The 23,522-nt window shown below is 40.8% G+C and overlaps 1 protein-coding gene across 1 annotated transcript in view; it reads right to left on the bottom strand.

Moving 5' to 3' along the window:
- LOC139731213 (SWI/SNF-related matrix-associated actin-dependent regulator of chromatin subfamily D member 1-like) overlaps positions 1–23,522 on the bottom strand; it is a 167,645-nt gene that overhangs the window by 83,579 nt on the left and 60,544 nt on the right. Inside the window, exons 3-4 of the mRNA XM_071642096.1 lie at positions 10,806–10,928; positions 9,129–9,242 (exon numbers count right to left, since the gene is read on the bottom strand). Coding sequence (XP_071498197.1) covers positions 9,129–9,242; positions 10,806–10,928 — 237 coding nt within the window. The remainder of the gene's footprint in view (positions 1–9,128; positions 9,243–10,805; positions 10,929–23,522) is intronic.

Raw genomic sequence — 23,522 nt, 5'->3', positions numbered from 1 at the left:
TTCATACCCTGACTTTGTATTTAGATTGATGCAATATTTTAAAAGATATCATTGCAGAACTCCCGTTGTAATTTTTTTTCTTTTGACATACGGTATAACATTCAATCCAGACTCTGAATGGAAAAGTGCTCTTATGTGAAAATCAAAGTCAGGGATAGTGTAGGGCCCAGTAGTTTTCATCCAACCATTTTCTACATCCAGTTGAATTCCATATGTATATCTATATGCTCCAATCCCAAAATATGCAGTATAGATGTTGATTTAATTCATTTTAGTTTCTGCCCATAATCAACATTTGCTGTACTATTCCCAAGGCACAAGAATAAATGAAAATGAAAATTTCAACACCAAAAATGCACAGAAAAAGTATGTCAAATATGATTTTGAAATCATTGCAGAGACCGTTACTGTATAAGCCATATATTCTACAGGGTTTTCATTTTTCCAATTTCGGAAGTCGCTGGCTCTTTGCGAATTGAACAATACACAAAAATATCAATTTTATCCAAACATGAATGTGACATGAACACGCTCATTTCTCCGTTCATTACTGCCCCCACGACTGCCAATATGACCACTCACAAAAATTGTAGGAAAGTCCTGATTTGCATCAGATCATGAAGAATTCAAAATAGTCCACCATTTGCAGGATGCTACATATTAACTTGCCCACCTGCCCTTGGGCAACTACCCCTAACTGTTGGGCAAGTAAAATGAATGAAAGTGTCAGGCACTTGCCCTAATATCCATTTCGGGCAAGATATATACACATGTATAAACGCGAGAACCTCGTTAACGACCTAAAAAACCATGACAATTATCTTGTTATTTTAGGTTTCTCATTATACCAGGGTAGAAAAACAAAGAAATATACAGAGGTAGGACCTACAAAATCACCTTGTTACTAGTATATCAAACAGGGTCTTGTTTTATCCAAACTCTTCTTAACGGGGTTTCACTGCATCATGTAATCACCCGTATCCAAGTGAACTCCGAGCTAGAGAGAATGAAAGCAGCACCTAAAGTATGGAGGTGTCTGTTGCAAGATTGAGGCTCTAAAGTAGGTAAAAAAGTTTTTCAACAAACACAACAAAACAACACCAACAAAATTAAACTAGGTCACCCATTTACAGATGTCCTATATTTCTTCTAGTCCCGTGGCACCTCCGTGTTGTCATGATCGACTAAAGGGTGGCGACTGGGTGGGCCCACCCTGCTCATTCTGAGAAAATGAAATCTTCGCATGTCACCAGATAAAGAGCTCGTCATCACCAAGTTGGAGAAACTTTGCGCACTTTGCAGCGTGGGTGATTGGCAACAGTGTGGCATTATCTCACTCGTTGCCAGGTATGTTTCATTTAAATATTCTTACTCTCTTTCTCTCTCTCTTTCTCCGCTCACACACAAATTTAAGTGCTTTTCCTTCACCTGTTTTGACGTCTGCATTTTTCCAAGGTGGTCTGTGGATTCAAAACTCACACACACACACACACACACACACACACACACACACACACACACACACACACAAAGACAAAATGAAGCAAAAGTGAAAAAAAAAGAAAACAAGAAGACGAGATAGATTCTACTTGACACGGAGGAAATTAACCTAAATTCCCGTAATTGCACATTAGCCAAAAGTAGAACATACAATTCACACATGAATGAAGGAATGAATGACATCGACTCCCCTTGTGAAAGTGAAGAGAGAGTGATAAGAAAGAAATAAGAAAACAAGATGGGAGGTGGGTATGTTAGAAGAGAGTTCCCAACAAAATGAACCACAATATGCAGACAAAGATCGAGAAGGTCAAAGAAGGTCAAGAAAGAATTAGAAGACAATCTTTCCTTAAAAAAAGAAAAGCTGACTTCTTAACCCGTTGATGACAGGCTGATTTTACTATGTACAACACACATTTCCCATAGACACCTGCCCGAGTATACTCGGGACTCATCCTCAAAGGGTTAAAAGGTAAGCACAGTGCTCAGAAGGGCTCCAAATTCATCTTCCAGCATTTGGAATTTGCTTGCAATATATTGAAAAGGTCTGCCAAGAAATTTGTCTGGCTGATGCAATCTGCCAGGATAATGAGTTGTTTTGGAGCATTTTGAGATCAGAAGTGTAAAACAATTTAGATCGGAGTAACGAACTTTTATTCCAGAAGAGCCCTCCCTTTTAGTAGTGGGTAGGTAGAATGTTACTGATGATTGATTGTGCCCTAGCAATTGTATTTCCCAAGAAGCTGCAGGCGATTCACTCTCACACGAAAGATCAATATATACTGCTTTGGCCTGATTCGTCAATTCTTAATAATTGATTATAAAACATTATCTTTTTGGATAATATTTACTTTTTTGTCATCACCCAGCTGAAATGATATTATCCCAGTGATATTCCACACATTATCTATTCATATGTGTCCATTTTAGAGCAAAAATTTATAGTTTTTGCAGTCATATGGAAAATACATTTTACCTTTAAATTCAGTGGGCATTCCTTGGATCAGAATGTTGTTCCAACTAAACATCTCAATAGTTTTTATTTCAAGATTTTCATTTTGGATCTCAAGTAAAAGGCATCATGTTTTACACTCTTGGTGTACATATACACGTACCTACCCTTTCTATCTGATCATTTCTTACAAAAGAATGTATGATAAATTTGTGATATTGTTGGTTTTTTTTTTTTTTGCACAAATTCTTTCATAGCCATCCTTGACTCCTTTCTCATATTCCCTATTTTCTTCTTTCTTTTTGCTTCTGCTCTGTCCTGATTTTTTTTTTCTTCCTTTCAAAACGGGGGCGCTGCGACTATTTAGGCAAACGAGGGTCGCCAGTGACAAGGGTGTTTAGCCCACTTACCGGTTGAGTCTCCTGGAGGAAATATTAATTTATCCGTTTGTTGCATGTTCCTGGCATGCTTTGCCACAAGTGACCTGTCATCTTGGATCCCGCCCCGTGACGGCTGATGGCAGGACTTTGGGGGTGCAGCGGCGCGCCCCTCTCCGCCAAACTTGGCATCACTCGGCAGCATTGTTGTGCATCATAGCAGTTTTGTCTCATCCCAGTTTTCGTGGGTTTTTTTTCCTCTTTCTTTTTCATCCCCTTACCCCTCCCCATTCCCTCTTTCTCTCTCTCCCTCACTCTCTAGTCCATCTTTCGTATTCTTTGCCGTTGTAAGAGGATGACGGTCCTAGAATTGTTGTGAAGAAAGCGATGGTCTCAGAATTGCTGCGAATTCTCCTATACATCCATGGGTGATTCTTTTAAGGCTTACAATTGACATCATGGAATGCATCGGTATCTAGTTGAGATACTGCATGCACAAAATGTCATAGCAACGGCAAAGACTGGTATCGTATGAGAACACCAGAGCCCCATTTCATTAAAATGTTAGAGGGGGCTTCCTGCATCAGCAATCCCCAACTGACAGTGACGTCCATGGTAAGGCAGAGAGAAATAGATAGCAACTCTTGCTGGAATGGCAATTGTCATGGTAATAACAAGCATCCAACTTCCTGATTGGCTGTTGCTATGGGAAGTTGCCATTCCAGCAAGAGTTGCTCCTACATCTTTTATAAAATGGGGCCAAGCTCATACTCCTTTTTAATCTTTTCAGTTGCTTTCTGGAAACCTTCTACCAGTAGAGCATGCCGTGAAAAATATAACCCCAAACTGCTCCTCGTATTGCTGTTCCTTCGTGGTCATGATATTGAATAAAGTGTCACAACCACCATTCTACATTCATTTTGGTATTTAAAGTCAGTTTAAACCAAGACATGATTCTGTGTCAGGCAAGACAGTATTCTGTTCTTTCCTTCCAACCTGAGACTTGATATCATGAGAAAAACAAAATCCTATGTTTTTCCGGCCCTACATGAATGAATGTGTATGCAATTTCATGAACACTTGAGCAACATATTCTGTCCAGGTTATTCCCATTTTATGTAGAAGTGGTATAGTGTGCCATCGCACACATCTCAGACTATAGAACTTGAGTACTGGGGTAGAGGATTTCAAAGTTATGCGAAATAGTGTCATGTTGCCAGAAAGGTACCTGGTAAAATAATAAGAAATAATTTGAAATACTCACAATTTTATTATCTATTTTTTGAGAGGGGGAAGTAGAGGAAGATGCTAATGATAGCCTCGACTTCAGTCATCAGAAAAACATTATCAAGCCACTCCAAATCAATAACTATATGTCATAGAATTCCAAATCGATGGGGAAACTGTGCACAGCACAAAGCGGTCCCACAAAAATTACAACATGATATCTCGTCCATGTACCTCCCAATCCTTTCTCCCTTTGTGATTTCACTCAAACTCTCATTCCTTCTCCCCGCTTCACAGCTCCATCGACAGGGGAATGTAAACACGTCTGAAGCTGTCGCTTTTGTTTCTTGTTGGGATTCTGAGAACATGCCATTAGTCAACATTCGTCAAAAGTCGTCACAGTTCTCGGTGAGAGGGGGGGATACCACAATATTTTGCGGGGCCGAACATGACAAAATAAAGTAGGGCCGAAAGTGCACTGTGCCGAACCTTGTGCGCACACGCAAACCAGCTGTCAAACTTCATCACGGCACCAGCCTCCTTCCAGGCAAATGTATTCCCACAATATCGGAAAAATGCCGTGTGGCAGGACAGCTAATGATAGAACCCTTCAGCTCTCATTTTGCGCAAGTGGCCAAAAGTACAAAAAATTCACTCCCGCTCCCAGGATAGCATCTCAGAAAATTGCATCACAGTGGAAGGCCTGGCCTGGGAGGAAGATGAAAAAAAGAAAGAAAGGACCCAGCAGAGCGCATCAAAACAGCTGGGAGAAAAATCGACAGGAATGAGGTGGAGAGATTGGATGGAGAAGCACATGTTTTGAATAACTGCAGATGGGGGCATCTACCCCCCAATCTCACCCTTCGGTTCCAATCATGTTGGACCTGGGCGAAAGAGCACAATGCAAGACCCGAATGCAGAGACATCATTTATGGTGGAGAAAGAATGTAGAATGTGAGTCTCAACAGTTACCCTGAGGAAGCAACAAGTCAAGCCAAAACTTTTTTTTTTCTTTTAATCCTTACTCTTTGTTTATTGGCACAGATGCCTAGAAACTAAAATGAATCAGTGAACAGAGATTACCTAATCCCCCTAATCCCCATTGTGTCACCATGACCATCCTATTGGACTTTTAATAGGCACATTGCTACACCTGAGTGGGCTTGCTAACTTTACGACTGGGTCGAAGTTATTGCGCCTGATTATCAAACTGCCCTCCATTGATGTAAATAAGCACTGAATTGATCAGTGATTTTAAAGTTAATTTTGGGTCAATGGTAATTTTGATGGACTTTTGGATGCTGATGAAAAAGCTTGGCAGTTTAACCGTAGTGCCTGGGCACATGAAGGGGTTATCTGGTGTAGATAAAGGAGAGGAGAAGTAGCTGGTCCCGGCATTTTAGCTGCACAGGTCACCACGGCAACTGCATCATCATAGGGAACTGCATCCTCACAAGAGTATGGTAGAAAATCTAAAATTCATGAATGTATTTAAACAATCCAAAAGTGCCACAACATTTTGCTAAACTGGCATTTACCATTTTCCTACATGTTGAGGATTTGGAGATAACATTTTGGAGAGTGCATACAAATGTCCACAGATTCCCCATACGCAGACACTCACAAAATGCTCTTTTGCTCATTGCTTTCTACACTGGATATGAAAAGAGTTAACTTCTCCTGTGATAACACCTACTGTGTGGCTTAAAATGCTAACACCTTCCCAGAGACACCAGCACTGAGCTTGATAACAGCTATATTTTGTTTTTGTTTTTGTTTTTCTCAAAACAACACATTCTTGTTTATTCAATCTGTTATTGTTTATAGAGCTATAACCGACATGATCATGGCTTGGTGGAAATACAGCTGAGTCTGAATTGAGCTACTATAAAATGCGATATTTTCGCGGCATGAAATTTTCACGAATTGGAGCTGACAGCCTTTTTTGCAGCATGACATTTTCACAAGTTGCCTCTAACATTCAATGCATATAGTGTAGACAAGAACTTTCACATACATTTTCATTTTGCAAATCTTGGCTCTTGCGAAATTCGCGAAACATTACTCGTTTTACAGCATCCCACACTTTGGTGCTACTGCAACGTCTGCACCTTAACCTTCACTCTATCAAATGTGTTACATGCATTCATTTCAATGACAATGCAGGAAGTTTTGCCTTGTCATCCTACAGACAATACTTCTTTGGCAGGGAAAGGGGGGGGGGGGGTAGATGGGGGTAGGAGTAGGGGTAATCCTAGCATTAAGGAGTTTGCCCCAGAAAGACTTAATACTGTATGATAGTACTTGATATCCTTGGCACCTACTACAATATTCTGAAAGCTGATTGGTCATTGCTAGGGCTGCTGCTAGGGCTGTTGCTAGGGTTGTTGCCAAGGCAGTTTCAGCCACTGTAAATTACTTTACAAATGTATGTCTGTCATGTTGCAAGCATGTAATGTGATCTCAGCCATCCGAGTTCCTAGCGTCAGCAAGGGAGGGGGGTGGTCTAATTTGGCTGCCAGCTAGACCACAAGCGACCAATCATCATGGGACGTGTTTGATCAAGTTCCAGGAATTCAAGTAACCCTGGGCAAGGTGACACCTCTGCAAATGAGTCTTACTTCACAAGCTTCCAAACGTTAGTTACGTTCACATGGAGGCCAATCATTGATGCTAGCTAATCATCAATGATAAGAGTTTCCCCCTTAAATTATGACGAGTATCCATGGGACACCTACATAATGTAATCCTTTAAGATTAAACTATCAAGAGAGTGTCCCACTCGATAAAACCACAGAACCAGAGGAAATGTACACATCTACACCAGGCTAAACTACACGCTTATCATCAAAGTTTAAAACTTTGAGACAATCTTTAGGATAAGGAATATACTGTATTCGCCAGATATTTAGTGAGTCTAAATTTTCGCGAATCAAGACTTCCCAACGATTTCGCGGGTGGTTAAATTCGTGATCATGGAGTCCTGTACTGAAAGGAGAAATGTATACGCATACATGTACGCCACATTCATATCGGGATCAGAGTCAATATTTTCGCGTGTCTTTAATTTCGCAAATAGCAGCTGACTTGCGAAATTCGCAAAAATAAAAACCTCGTGACATATTCGGCGTAAACAGTAGTGTGAACCAAACTACATGTAGTCCCTCACAGAATCTTTTGGGGAAGGCACAAGAGAGAGAGAAAAAAAAATTGCAAACATCCAAAACATTGAGCTCTTCACTGAATACATGTTGCAAGAGACTTTGCAAAGAAGCTAGACATGGAAATTTGTCAATGTTGACAAATTAGGTGAGCCGATATATCCGTAAATAAATGTTTTGAGCCCAAAATTCGATTCAGGTGATGCTATCCATTACATATCTGTGATTCGAGGCGAATGGCCAAGTGATTTTTGAGATTCTTATCAAAGACAGGTAATCGAACCTGCAATCTTGCGTGCAGAATTTGAGATTTGATAGGTCATATACTAACAAAGATGCAAAATGAAAACTCATATGAATGCACGGCTCCAAAAACGGACTAGAGGGTGTTTCCTAATATCATGAGTGTAATAATAGAAGTTCGCAGTTTGCTTCAAAGCGGGAGTTGTCAAGTTCTCTTTCATCATGCTAGGAAAATGAAAATATGTTGAATCTTATTCATATTTTCTTTACATCATTCCTCATATGCGACATCACAAACTGAAGTAGTCCTCTCATCCAGCAATAGCTGCATCCAAACTTTAAAAATTCACAACTTTTGAACAGATTATTCGATTTACCTCAAACTTTCACTGATGCCTTCTACTTATGTTGCACAATTCACTCAATCGACATGTGGGTTTCATTTCCCTTTCACAATGTATCTATCTTTTTATTCTATCATTTGAGCTTAAATGGAAGAAAATCTCATTCTATCATATAGAATTACTGGCCTTTTCTTTTCTGTGTTTTTTGGGGTTTTTTTTTTGCTTTTTTTGCTTTTTTTAAAAACAAAAATGTTCCCCCATGGGGTAACATACAAAGAGTGGAAGAATGTTTCAAATTTTCCGCTATCAAGTCACTTACCATGTTCATCTACCAGTTGTCTCGTATACGACTAACGCATACAACATTTAAGTCCAAAATGACGTGGCTTTGTCTCTTAATTCAAACAAGGCTGGATGTGCAACCATCAGCTGTATGTTCACATCTCATATAGATATCTCCTAGAAAAAAAAGCAAAACTATCTAAGCCGCTCTGGAAATGTCATTGCCGGGTCTTCATGCAGGAAAATAAAAACATAACAAAAAATAAAGAAGAAAATATTGAGGCTTTTTGTGCAAAAAAAAAAAAAAAATGCAGCTATATTGAATTCCCTGATGGCTTTTCGACTATCATCAACAAGAGTGTATGCCCAATTATCATCTTTATACACTTCTCTTTTTTTTTCTTTTCTTTTTTTGCCTTGACTCAAAAAATCTTTCACTCTGAGAGGTAACTCTTCTCATCTTTGAGGTGCCATTAAATGAGGTGAAATTTTAGGATTTATTAGTCAGACAATCAAATCATGTATGAAAATGTCTTATACACCAAAAGCAGGTGTATTTCATACCAACGGGCACAGCAATGTTGCTGTTATTGCGGTGCTACTTAAAATAGGCAACATTTATTGCAAAATCGTTGCTAGTTAAAGTGTTTGTTTCATTATCTGGGTTTTCTTTCACTGGAAAGAGCTATATATGTTTTATGAATGTTCAAAGCAAATGCATACTTCCTCCCACGTATGAACAGTATGAAAACTTATGAACAGTATGAAATCTATACCTTGTTTTCAGACATTAGATAAATATGATTTCATATTTGGTTTCTTATCGTACAGAGGGACAAAAAGTCCTGACAGGAGATTGTTCTCAAAATACAGAAAATGTTCTCGGGTAGCTGGGAACATCAACATTCGATGGTGTCAGCTGAAACCTTTCCTTGCAAACGGAAATTCAGAGAGCTAATTCAGAGAGCTAACTTTGGCCAGAGGCAAAATATCACTACACGAATTGCTGCACGGTTGCCACGGCAACTGGGCATCCACTTACTTCCACGAGGTGGTTGTCCGGTCCGTAGAGGTCCTTGTCGAGCTCGATGACGAGGCTCTTGAAGAAGGAGGAGAACTTCCGCTTCTGGCGGGTGTCGTACTTGGGTGCGCTGGGCTATGAAGACAATAAACAATATGTTTGTTGCTATATATATTCATATATTTGCTCATCTAAATACCATTTTAAAGAATAAACTGCATAATAGTGATGGCAGCACCCTCACAGGAAAATGGTGCTTATACCCAAGAGTCTGCTATGAGTGAATAAAAACCATGCTATTTTGATTTTCATCTTTGTTTTCTTCTTTTTCTCCATTAGTTGTTGTTATCACTATCATTAGATATTCAAGAGTCTACTATGCGTGAATAAAACCATGCTATTATGATTTTCAGTTTTGTTTTCTTCTTTATTCCTTTTGTTGTTGTTTTCACTATCATTAATATCATAAAACAATATATCACGCACAAACAAACTGTCTGTGTAGTTTTTTTCCAAACTGTAGACATGACATGTATTCACAACACTGCACATCTGTCATAAAGCAAGTTACAAGAGGCAAAGCATGTCACATCATCTCAGCATTTCGATTGTTTGTACCGCTCCGTGGATCAAAAGTCTCTTGACAACTGAGGCCCTGACAACACAAGGCATCTGCAGACAAAATGTTTTGACAATGTAACAGAGTTTGAAAACAAGGTGGCCTCTACAACTGTCAACATGTAGCTATACTTTCACTCGTTAAAATATTTAAAGGGAATATTTCATCTGCCCAATATGTGGGCTCAGCATATTAAGATTTGTGAAATAGTCGCTGAAAGTATGAGGGATATTGGATATTGGATAATTCTATCAAAAGTTATAAAACTTTGATGTGGTTTCCCTCTCTTACCTCTTCAGCAATTTATGTTATCAACTACACAAAGAACGAAAGACCCATGGGCCTCAATCGCGCTCACACGAGCAGCACACTCTGCCATCATGGCACTCCAACTGAGGCAAACTATTTCAAAAGTCTTGAGGTTGTTAGTTTGCTACAGGCCTCTTGGGCAACAACCTCCTAATTATAGGTATTTGCCCCCTACCCTTCCACCCTCCCATCCCAGAGGGCAAAACGTGGAATCAACCACAGCTTTGATAATTCACAACTTTAGAACAATTTGCTTGATTTCTCTCACGTATTCACCAAATGTTTTGCTTCTCTTTCTGCAATCATTGAATCCATACATATCTACATCTATCTATCCACTTCTCTCTCTTTCGTTTTGTCTGTGTGTCTGGTCATCCATATGTCTATCTACCTGTATCTATCTATCCATCTATCTATCTATCCACATATATATCCATTTATCTGTCTGTCTGTCTGTCTGTCTATCTATCTATCTATCTATCTACCTATATTTTACTGTCTGTCTGCCTATCAATCTATTTATAGATCTGTCTGTCTATCTATCTGTCTTTCTCTTTCTGTCTATCTGCCTATCTATCCATCTATCTGTTTATCTATCCATGTATCTATCTATCTATCTATTCATCTACCTGAAGAGAGAGAGAGGGAGAATTTTCTTTCCCTTTATGATAAGGGTGATCTCCCCTTAATCTCATAATATCTATAATTTTGCCTCTTAGCTCATTACTATAAAAATGAATGGCCTGAGTTAGTCTCAGTTCAAGTCTTACATCCTCCAGCAGACGGCCCTCCACCCGGAGCTCCCAGGATGGGACGCAGGCGTCTTCCTCATCCGCATCCGGCTTCCCGGGGTAGTAGGTGTTGGAGATGAAGACACGCAACTTGCGCTTTTGCTGCAGAGATGGACATTAGTGGGAAGAAAAAGATCAGAGAGAAGATAGCAATAGGAATAGGTGCATAAAAAAGAAAATAGAAAAAGAAGGACAGATAAGTGAGCAGATAGATACAATAGGCAGAAATATAGAAAGGTTGTTACAGAAGGGAAAGAGATATAGAGAATAAAAATGATAGATTAGTTGAAAGGCAATGATAGAAGGAAAGAAAGAGAGCAGAAAGATAAGGAGGGAGATTGATAGAGAGATGGAGGTAGATGAGGAAGAGAAAGAGAAAACAAAAACAAGTTAACTATCACTGTGAAGGACATGTCGCCATCAACATCAAAGAACAAAGCTTATGAAATCTATGATTGTTTGTATGCTTTTTTTGTGTAACAGTGTATTAGTGCTCGTGCAGTACAAAGAGAAGAAGGGGGGGGGGGGGGAGGAGGGTTCATAGATGACCTACAAATGGATTACGTGTAGTCAGGCTGACAGAAAAACAGAATGTGCCATCATATATAAAACAGCCTTACATTCTACACGGACTGTCAGAAATCGGTCTCAGATAACACTGTCCTCTTCAACTGTTTTGTTTGTGTGTGTGTGTGTGTTTTTTTTTTCTTTTCTTTTTTTTTGGTTCCAGGCAGGTTAAACTCTGAGTGAACTTTTCGCGCACTTCACAGGCAGAGAAAAGATATAGAATAGACTCTTTGATCACTGTGTAAACTAGATCACTGATTTGTTACAATATCCACAGAATCTATCACGCATCTCACCCTCTTTCTCTCTCTCTCTTTATCGCCACTCAGTAAGTCACAAGTCTAAACATGTGTGTGTTGTGTGTATGCGTGTGCGTGTGTCCTACGTGTGTCCTATCACATCTGTCTGTCTGTCTGTCTGTCTGTCTGTGACACAATACATTTGAGTACAGCGGAGTCATCATCTGCCTGTTAAAGATTCTTTACCCCCCTAAAATAATGTGAATGATGAATGTGCGGAGAGTGCAAATACACACAGCGATGAGAGGGAGGGGGGCTGCAGGAGTAGATGGAGGAGGGGGGGGGGGCTGCAGGGGTAGATGGAGGGGGGGGGCTGCAGGGGTAGATGGAGGGGGGGGGGGCTGCAGGGGTAGATGGAGGGGGGGGGGGGAGCTGCAGGGGTAGAGGAAGGAGTGCAGGGGATGGCATTGAGGAAGATGAAGTGGACCTATTGAAGACGCGACACAAAACCTTCACAAACATAACCCAGATATCATACAAGCCTTGTCGTAACACAATCAATTACACCATTGTCAGCTGTCATTTCTGACAAATCTCTTTCTTCCCCGGAGTCATTTATACCCAAGCTCTCTCGTTCTCTCTCTTTCTCTCTCTCTGTCCCATCACTCTAATTCAGCAGAGTTCTGCAACCTCTTTTTTTTTCTCTCTGTCCCTTTATTTTCTTTCTCCCTTTCTCACACCAATCCAAAAGCCATTTTTTCATTTTTTTTCTCTGCTGACTCTTTTACCATTGATATTTGCTTATTCAAACATTTGTTTTCCTTTGCAATTTACTTACATCTTTTTACACTCTTCTTCTAATGTTAGATTAACCTGGATTTTATTCCTATGAAGATAAGTGGAAAGTAGTATTCATGATTAACACAATGTCTTGTTTGAAACACAAAGACGCTATTGAACACTCTACACAATTTCTGCACTTGATACCTTCTTGCTCTATGCACTTAATGCAGAGCAAACCATACACTCATCAAAACATATGGCCGGTAAAACTGCAAAGGGCATTAACACCCAATACACTTTGTTATGATATTAACCAATCCCCCAAACATTTTCACACAACCACAGACCTTGATACAGAATGCACCAAGCTCCCATATGCAATAATACTCGTTTGACACTGTGGGTTACAAAAATCAGAACCACCCGTGATACAAGCCCATGTTGTATCAGGGGGATGGGAGGCATGATGATTAGGAACACTCTTTAATAACTGGTAAAACCTCCAAGATGAATCTTTTTAGCACCACACATATGCTTTAACCCGTTCCATTCTGAATTCTGAAATCCCTATAGACCGAATACACAGGCCATCAGGTTCCTGTATGGAACGGGTTAATTCCCTTCATTTCAACTTCTTTCTCTATTCACAGATGTAAGTGAGATAGAAAATGAAAGGTTCACTGCTCGCCAGGTCACAGCCTCTTTCATTCTCTGTTTTTTGTTGTTGTTTTTTTTTCCCCTGAAGGATGGCAAGGGAGGAAAAAAAAAAACCCTTTTAATACCAATCTGTCTTCTATTCTTTCCCTCTCCCATTTTTCTTGAGACAGAAATAGACATGCTTATCATAGCTCCCAAATAAATTCATGAGTGTGGGTGAAGGGAGAGAAAAGGAAAGGAAAAGATGGAAAGAAAGAGAGAGGAGGAGAGGTAGAAAAAGAAGATAACTGGTAGATATCCTTTAAAATTGGCCCCTGGCGGATATAATCTCTCATATTTCAGGCAGAATTGCATAAATTGCAGGAGAAAAGAAAGGACTGATTAACCTGTTGAAGTCTAGACCTAAGTATATACTCAGGCAGGTGTCTATGGGAAATACATGTTATATGGCAGTATCAGCTCAACCTCAACGGGTTAAAAAAAGAGTAGGAAAAATGATATATTTCTAACTCGCACTCTAGCGAACAGCTCACGACGTCACATATGGAAAATGATATTCAAAGAAAATATAAAAAGAGAGAAAGGGAGAGAGGGAGTTAAAAAAAAAAAGGGAAGCATGTCATACAGATGAATGAGATACAATTGAAACAGCACACAAAAACATCAGTTGGTATAGCTCGGGGTAGTTTTTGACCCTTTCATGTGTTTAGCCTATTTATCACTTGTCAAATCTCCACATCTCAGAAGTATCAAGGTAGAGATATAAACAACAAATGAACAAAAGCAAACACACACACACACACACACAATAAAGACTTTATGTGTCCCTGAGCATGGGTGACAAGTGGCTTTGTTTTTGCTTTTCACATTGTGTCTTGTTTTCAATTTCCCTTCCATCCTGTATGTTTGTTTTGTTACTCTTTTATTCTTGTCCAAACTTTTCTCCGTAATCTATCTATTTCTCATTTCCGTTCCTGCCTAGGCAGTTGGGCGCATTTATTGCTTGGTCCCAAGATGTTTGTTTTATTAAACCCAAGAGTCAAATTGTAAGGAAGTAGGGCAGTTTATTCTTAGCAACCAATGGGAGAAAAAAATAGAAAAGAGAGAGATGGAAAAAAAAAAGACGCTGAGAAAGAATAAAGATAGAAGAAACTGAAAAAAAAATGGCATCCCCTCGGGCCAATATTTCCATTTCAGTGAAAGCAGCTTTGCAATAAAAACTTTATCTTAGCATTTCAACTTGACATTTATCGCCTCTCGTGCAGTTTGCTCTTTGGTGTGTGAAAAGATATTGCAGCAAAGCATCGTTAGTCGGGGTCCTGAAGTTCTCCATAGAAAGGGGAAGAGGGGATGAGGGATGGGGGAGAGGGGGAAAAGGGGAGGGGGGGGGGGGAGAGGGGAGAAGGAGAGGGAGAAGGGGAAAACATAAAGGGGGGAGAGATTAAAAGATTGCAAGCCCAATTTCTATGGAGTTAGAATGAATGAAAAAAAGAAGAAGATAAGAGATGCGTCGATACAGGAAGAATGATAGAACACTAAGATGAAGGATAGACAGATTGAAAGAGAAAGAATGGCAGGATGAGAGAAATGATGAGAGAAATATATAGAAAATGAAAAAGATGGAATGACTCATGGATGGAGATAAGGAAGGTAGGATGTGAGAGAAGCCACATTCACACTAAAATTTAGTTTTTAAAAACTGATGTAATGTGATGGTAAAACCGTTGATTGGTTTGTGTGGGCACACAAAAATATCAACTGTCACAATCTGCATTCTGATGTAAAAAATTAGTCGCGCTTGAATTTTCTTTGTAAGAATCTCATGATGATTTGTCCCACGGGGTTGTCTGAACAGCACGTGGAGATTTCAACAATTTCTCAAAATCCCATAGTGCAACTCATCGCAGTAGGTCCACACACTCAGATGCCTGGGTTAACACTGTTGACTTTAAAACAAAAACCTCTCGCTATAATTTGTCCTGCATAACATCTGTGTACGGTGGCAAATAGAATTGATTTGTGCATTGCCATGCAAACTGTGATGCAAAAACCGATAATTCCTGTGTGAATGCAGCCATTCTAAAGAGAATGAAAGAGACTGAAAGACTGCAGGAAATGAGGAAGATAGAATGAGTGACAGAAAGAATGGGTGCATTTGAGCGCCGCCCTAAAGCATACTGTACTGTACCAAAGCTGCGCCAGCGGAGCGCTCAAATGCTCCCAAAGCGTACCATATCATAATATACATTGTATATTTTCTAAATGTGCAATATCAGCCGGATAAAGCTGATCTGTGCCGAGCTCCACCAAGACACATTTAAAGGACAAGTTCACCTTCATATACACGTGGATTGAGTGAAGGCAACAATGTTAGTAGAACACATCAGTGAAAGTTTGGGGAAAATCCGACAATCCGTTCAAAAGTTATGAATTTTTAAAATATCAGTGCAATCACTGCTGGGGGAGAAGACTACTACAGTGTATGATGTCACATGCGTACAACGATATAAGGAAAATAAAAAGAGAATTTCACAAAACTTGACTTTTTGAATAAAGTGCACATTTCCTCGACTTGTTACTGACTTATGTTAGGGGTAATATTATTCCCCCTGACTTCTGAAAGAGAGAAGTCGAGTGCTCTTTTATTATGTGAGGAAAGTATATCTTGAATTTTCTTTATACTTTCTTTATAAAGTTGTACTCATATGACATCACAAGCTATAGTAGTCTTCTCATCCAGCTATGACTGAGCAGAAACTTCAAAAATTCATAACTTTTGAATGGATTGTCCGATTTTCCTCAAACTCTCACTGATGTGTTCTACTAATATTGCTGCATTCACTCAACCCACATGTCTATGAAGGTGAACTTGTCCTTTAAGATGCAAATGATTCTTGGCAAGTGTTCAATTTGGCCACTTGATAGAGACAAAAGAGGCAATTGTGGCGACTGTGGGTGCACAAAACAGGTGTGATAAGGGTGAGGATCTGTGTGTATACCATTGACGTCTATCTGCTTTTCTTCTGACCTTTGACCCATGGAATGCTACAAAATTATTACAGCTTTCACTGTCCAGTTTCTTCAAGGTAACCTTTTGAGGTGACTTTGATAGATAAAGTCAGACAAACAAAACAGTATTCTTACATCCCTACTAAAAAAGGAAATTTTGGCACAGAAATTGTTAATTTATCAAAATACTGTACCATCTATCAGATTCATACATACCTATGCAAATTGAATGACATGAGTTCATAATGTTACCATCACCCAAGCACCATATTCTCATATCTTTCATAGAAATCTTTGCTCACTTTCCTTTTCTGAGATTAATCCTTTCCAAGAAATCTTTCAAGACTTTGATTGATTTGGCAATGGTGACATTCACAGAGGAGCTGTTCCCACTAAAGTGAAAGAAAAAAAAAAACATCATAAAATATCTCCGTGGGTTAAAAAGTTCCAGATAAGGGTACTACATCGCTATGCCTATTCAAATGTTCCTCAATACAAGTATTTTCATACTTTTTCATGCCTTACAAGCTGCATGAGCTAGTTGTTACAGTGTCAGGCAAGTCTGAGGAAAGCTTGTTAGAAGCAAGAAATGACCTCTGTGTAAAGGCAATACCCCCTTTCACTAAGCTTTTGGCTCAAACTGGTCTCTCATCAAAAGCAAATCACTTTTCTTCATGTCACCCACTGAAGTGTATCGGATCACAATCCAATGAATCTGATTTGTGTCGGTCGACTGTCACATCAGTGACAAACATGTCGAGCATGATCCAGTGAGGCAAGATCGTTTGATGAAGGAACTTAAACTCTGAGCTTAGTTCGCCATTAGACACCATTTCCGGTCGCAAGTCGAGTCAGTGTTGGATAAATGTTGAGTCAGTCCGAAAAGTGTCATGTCAGTACGATGTGTGTCAGATTTACATTGTGCAGCTATCAGGCGTGTCCAGTCAATGTCCTATGACAGTCTGTTGAGTATCCGATGATTAACAGGCATCGGACAGATTAACTTGAGTCCAGGTTCTAGGGGCTTTCTTGCACTGGTGTATCATTCTCCGTGAGCCTTGCCTGCATATCTCTTGAGTTTTTTGGCTCAGATTTCATCAGAACTCATCAGAACACTGACATTGTTGCACTTTTGCATATCAGATGAGCCTCAGCTTTCATAGAAGAAGGGCAGAGCTTGTTTCAGTCACATGCTATAGGTTACCGGCATGTGACCGATGATGTAAGTTTTCATGACTATCATTATTAAATGAAAAGTGTCACGACGTGATGGTTGTAAGATGAATGGCTGGTGGGATGAGAAGCCCAGTATCATAACCCCCTCACTGTGATGTCATCACAACAGACAATAGCAAGCTTATGCGACGCGAATGCTACGACAACACCTCTTCCCGGGTTGGACAATGGAAACAGTGGTCTCACGCGTGTGAAGAACATCATTTTTTGCCGATTAGCATCGTTATAGCGTTCGCGTCACAGATTTAAAACTCGCAAATGACAGTGTGGTACACAACTGACAAATATATATGCAAGTAAGCCAGTTTGTAATGACTGCATGAACACATTTCCTAAATGAACTTTCTCTTTTTTTTTTCAGTTGGTCAGACACTTGTTTCAAAGCGAAATAATGCATAAGCTTGCCTGATGTCATGATTTATGGAATTGCATAAAGCGGGTGATCAAATGGCATGCCAACGAACATTTGGGGGAAGCATCCAATTCATTGTTTTTGCATTAAATGCATGAACAAACTTTTTCTATAAATATTGCCAAATACTTGATACTGTGAAGTGGACGTACTGGCAAGTACCATCAATAAGGACTACATGAATAATCATTACATTAAAGACGCTGATCTCAGTAAATTAAAAAAACCAACATGCCTGCTGGTACCAATGACCCTCTTCTGCCCACGTACCAAAGGGAAAGAAATGGAGGTATGAATGGTTTATTCACAGGAGACAGGGAGACCAAACGCCTCTTGGAAAACGACCCACTTACTCCCTTGACTATTCTGACAATCTTTGAACGAACGGAGTCATTTACCTTCCCCCTTAAGAAGTATGGGACCTTGTCAAAATGCTAAAAGAGGGGCAATTGTGTTATTTCTACCCTTTGTGCAAATGATATCCCCCTGATAAAAGGCTATTTGGAGTGAAAAGTGCAAAGTGGGGGATCTAATGGGCGACCAGAGCAATCACTATTTTTTGTTTCTTCCCTCGCGACCGCAATTTTTTCCCGTGATTATCACGCTATATCTCTGGAAAAATAACATTGACTTTGTGCCTTTTGAAGCGAGCTGATCTGGGTTTCCGTGTCACCGTGAATAGCCCGATGCACAGTGCATTTCTCATGCTGGGCCCATTTTCGACAAAGACTCCCTCCGCGCTTGGTTGGGGGAAGACAAGGGACTGGGAGCGTAAAGAGAGAGGGAGAGGGAGAGGCAGGAATGTTTTTTTCGCTGCTCACAATGACACTTTTACAGATGCCCGCCTCCAACCTTGGGCCCCTCAAAAGCATGGTTGACCTTGAGCAACACGTGCAACGGCGCGTTACAGCTCCCATTGTGATTGCGCCTACCTAAAGAGCTTGGAGTTCCCGATTCCTCAGCTCACTGAGGAAGTGACAAAGGATCGTAAGATTATCCATTCACTACCAACTGTCATGTTTGTGTAATTTAACGGGGCACAGCGCAAGTTCTCAAAGGCCGCCTAATTTTTGTTATTCTTTCGCTAAGAGATCAAGAAAAAAGGTAGGCAACCATTTCAGTATTTGTCGTTGCCCTTGAGGGATTAATATTCAGCAAACAAGGAAAAGAACAATGCGAGAGGAATAAAAGGCGGTGGGGGGGGGGGGGGGGGAGGTTGGGTGGTAGAATCACAAGCCACGAGGGAGATACGATCTCTGCAGAGATGAACAGGAAGTTGCTCGGTTCGGCGTCGGCAATCGCTGGTCCATGAAATTTAGGTCAGTGTCACATGCTTTCATGGAGCATGGATTAGTGCACGCAATGCAGGAATGCGAACAGTGCACTTTAGCTAAACTAAGAGGGGACCGGCATAAAGAACCCATCCTTGAGGATGTAACAAGCTACAGCTGCTTTGCATGCAAACATGACTACACATAACAGTAAGTTCCAGCTTGTATTATCGCAAAAAAAAAAAAAAATTGTGTGTGATTATGTCACATGTTAATCAATGCTAGTTCGGCCAGTGAAGTATTCGCACATTCCTTCACCATTTCAAACAATGTTACGTGAATGCGACATACCTCTGCCATCAGTCAACTCTTCATAGCTGAGCTGCGAAGTGAATATGTTGGACTCAAAAGTGTGTCACGGTATGCCAGTGGGTGTACATAGTCTTAACTAATACAAAGCATCATCGCATGAATCACTCCCGACACAAAAGAAGGCTTTGATAATGAGTCTGATGCACCCCAACCACCCCTCCCCCGACACCAATGTGCAGGTGTGTTCAAAGTTTGGTGGGTTACGCCCACTAGGTATGCCACTTATCTGAACCTCTTTTCTGCCACCTAAAGAGGGGGGGGGGGGTGGTGGGGAAGAGAAGACTGTCTGTCAAGAAGACAAAGAGAGCTATCAGCAGGAGATGTAGAAAGATAGAACCACTCTTCCTCGGGGCCTAAAGTGGCACTACTTCCTCAAACTTCCTCCGTTTTTGGATTTTTTATGACTCCCCAGCAGCGGAGGAGCTCTGCCATGTGCCCACCTCGGTCTCCCTGGAGCCATAGATCTGGGAGTTTTGACAGATAAATCACAGACAAACAGAAAAACAGACACAGACACACACATACTTGAACATTCACATGCACCAACACGTTCATCCACACAATGTGTAAGAAAGTCGTAAAAATGGTTTTCTTTGAATGGGAGGGTAAGAGTGGGGGCAGGGAATTCTGGTTTATTGCCTTGCAGAAAGACCCAGATTCTGGAAGAAATCTGGTCTCGTTTGGATGGGAGCTCAGAAACTGGGACTGGTATAGACAAACACTGTGCTTACATGAAAGGCGGCATTCGCGGTTAAGGTTGACTGCGCAACAAGCTACCGTGTCATCGTCAAAAAAACGAAAGAAAGCTTCCCTGGGCAGGACAACAATGTAAGCACGTCTCCTGGCTAAAACATAATGCCACCACCTCCAGCATGTACACGTGACTATCTTGACGACGGCGTAATGCCAAACTAAATCTTCGGTTATCAATATACACAATGTACGTCTGTGGCCAGGGCGCCATGAACATTACATGCTTGACATGAGATCTATACACACCAGAATACAATCATATTCTTTATAAATTACATTCGGCTTCTCTCATTTTCACCATTGTCTACTTGAGTCCATCTCACATTAGATGTGCCAGGTACTGGAGACACCTTTGCATTAAAAGACACTGTATTACAGTGAGGAAAGTAACCTACAGTCTACACATGCTTGAGCCTTGGCCAGGCCATTGCTGAGATTGCAGTGGGGTTATATCACCTAACACATGCACACACACACACCCACACACACCCACACACACACAGCTCTTTTCACTGCAATGTTGTAGTCCAACGTTTCAATACCAATTCCTTGATTTATCAAAGAAACTTTGACCACCTACGCATCGCAATGCCATGCAACTTGCTACGGACATAATTCTGTATCACTTGGATGTTGTACCGTGAAAAGTAAAATAATTACGTACGGTATGTGCACGCAAATATTGAATGCACATTCTTCCACAGAATTTCTTGCTCCTATACGCTTTGATGCAGAGAGAAAAATCATGCCACACGTATGTGAGTGCCTGGCCTGTGATGGATCGCTCGTCACATAAATGTCAGCTTTTAGTGCGTTTCAGCGTCTGCCCTTTTGTAGCATGCAGACACAAGAAAACGTGATTGTAAGTGCGGTGAAAAAAAGATGCGGAAATGTGCATCTGCATGTGAAACTCTGAAGACAGTCAAGTACATTTTATGGAAAGCTGACATACAGGTGTATGAGTCTTGGAGCATTGGGAACATCCTGGGCGGCATGTTCCTCCAAAGCTCAAATGACAATTTAACTTGAACCTCTAGTTAACCTAAGAGTGAAGTCACGACAACTTTTCGCCGAGGATCAGCATACATTGTATCTGAAGACAATACACAAAACCAATTCAACCCTCTACACAAGGCAGCAAATTATTAACCTGTTTATGATGAGCTGGTTTTGCTATACCTTCCGCTTCCCATAGACACCTGCCCGAATGTCCTCGAGATTAATTTTCAACGAGTCAATTCGTGCCTCTGTCACTCAAGCTGCTAGATGATGCTCTACATTCGGTCTTGTAGAACAAATACACCACATAAATACACTATGAGGCAAAGCGCACCGTGAAGTCTGATTTCTCTGCTGTGTTTCCTCTTTAATCAATCCATTTAAAACTCTTCTAGCATTCACAACAGAAGAACGAGACGAAAATGAATTAAGAGAAATTCGAGAAACACCACAATGATCTATTGCCGCACCCTCTGGCTGAGCTAAAATTCGGCATACATGTATGTCGCTCTGACTGCACGGATCGTTCTACAAACCGAACAACAGTCCCAACGACTGAACTTTGAACATGAGCCCACAGACCTCATTACGCACATACTCATGCAATTTCAACACATGTAACGCAACAACCAACTAAAATGGAATGGACCCCGACTACATGCACACTCTTGCACAATTCTTTACAAGCCTGTCACGGGCACTCAGCAACAGGGGACATCTACACAACGTGGGATGTCCTCACTTTCATAGCAAGAGTGTACTGCTGGACTTGATCCACAACCTCACATTCATAGACACAAAGAAAAAAAATACACATGCCCGCCTACTGACGACCGACACCATTTTCTATCGTAGTGGGTAGCTTTATTTGTCATACAAAAGAAAAAACGCAATGCCACCTTTATACTTTTTGATACATAGAATGTTTTGTCATTTTGGACAAGTTTCTGATCTTGGTACAGTGCAGTCAGCATAGTTCCAGGTTCAAACAGTTAAAGTTCACTCCTCGGGCCACTGCTCTCGACATGGTGTGCACGAGAACGAATGGCCCATCGTGCGTAGCAGACACAGAATGGGTGGCCCATGGCTTGTAACTCGCAGCCTCCACTGTGATGCAACGTGCAAGTTAAACTGCGTGCAGGCAGAAGCAGTGTATCGCACCTTTGACAAACTTCTGATTCGGCAATAAAACCCACTGGTCTGTGAGCGATCGAGGGGCATTAATGTGGCCCCTTTTGTTTCGGTCGGTAAAGTTCCAGCCAGCCGAGTCTCTCCCAAAAAATTTCTATAGATTTTCAGATCCAGTCAATGGTTACTTTGCTTCCTGGTAGGGTGTGGTTGAAGGGAATGATAACAATATACTTTATTCATCAGAAACTCAGCTGACGGACAAGTAACGATGAAAAGACAAAAAACTCAACCCAAAGAAAAATCTATTAGAGCTGTCTACAGTAGTTAATGCAAGTGTATCAAGGGATGACTGTAGTAAAGGGTGTTAGTTCAACATTCTTTGCATGCCCTGGTATTGACCAGCTGTGTGAAAGTAAGAACTGAAATCCCAGATCTTTTCTTCGGCACATTTTTTCTTTGTGTCATTCACTATGGTACCTGAAAACAGAAGTGAGCTACTGATCACACCAAGACTAAAATTTAACAAAGAGAAAAAAATAAAACGAATAAAGTGCACATATTTGCTGATGTAATGCCAGGAACCATACCGGTATGTTACGTGTACGTGTATATTCCCATTTAGTCAATCAAGATATGAGTGGCACAATAAAATGTCAATGCCAAATATGCAAACATCCGTCAGAAAATGGCTGATGAGACTGAAGCTGCACTTCCCTCTGACAGCTTTATAACAAGGGTGCGATCAAATGAAGATGCATGGACATAGCCCTTAAAAGGGGAAATAAAAATTGGTTGCTCATTGATCATTTCTGTTCTAAATATCACTGACCTGCACACAGAGATTACAAATTAGAGTCTGCCCTCATTTGGTTTTCTCAGACTACATTTTGTCCTTCGCCTGAATGTCACGACTTCCACCATTTTTCTCCCCCTGTATGCTCTGAATATTTTCAGCCGTTACGTGGTTCTTTCTCATTCCATTCCAGCTGCCGTAGCTACCACGCAATCCTGCCTGGGTCTCGAAGCGGTAACTCCGGCACTACGCTACGGCTAAACGAATCGCTTGAGAAACGAAGCAGCAGAAGAGTTCAAGGGTCATCCTCTCGCTCTTGCGCAACAATCTGTCTGTCTAGAGTGCATCCTGCATGCGATACCCCATGCACTTCATGAGCGAAGCATTTCACGACCCCAAAGACAATCTACCTAGTGGCTGAGTCCAGGATTGAGAACCGAGATGGCAGAATGAGAAACATTAAAGAACCTTTGG

The sequence above is a fragment of the Diadema antillarum genome, unplaced genomic scaffold (genome assembly GCF_040938485.1).
Source record: "Diadema antillarum isolate AM-2024a unplaced genomic scaffold, OU_Dant_1.0 seq00000367_RagTag, whole genome shotgun sequence".
NCBI lineage: Eukaryota > Metazoa > Echinodermata > Echinoidea > Diadematoida > Diadematidae > Diadema > Diadema antillarum.
Note: the sequence above shows the minus strand (reverse complement) of the source record. Positions and strands in the feature narration are given on the sequence as shown.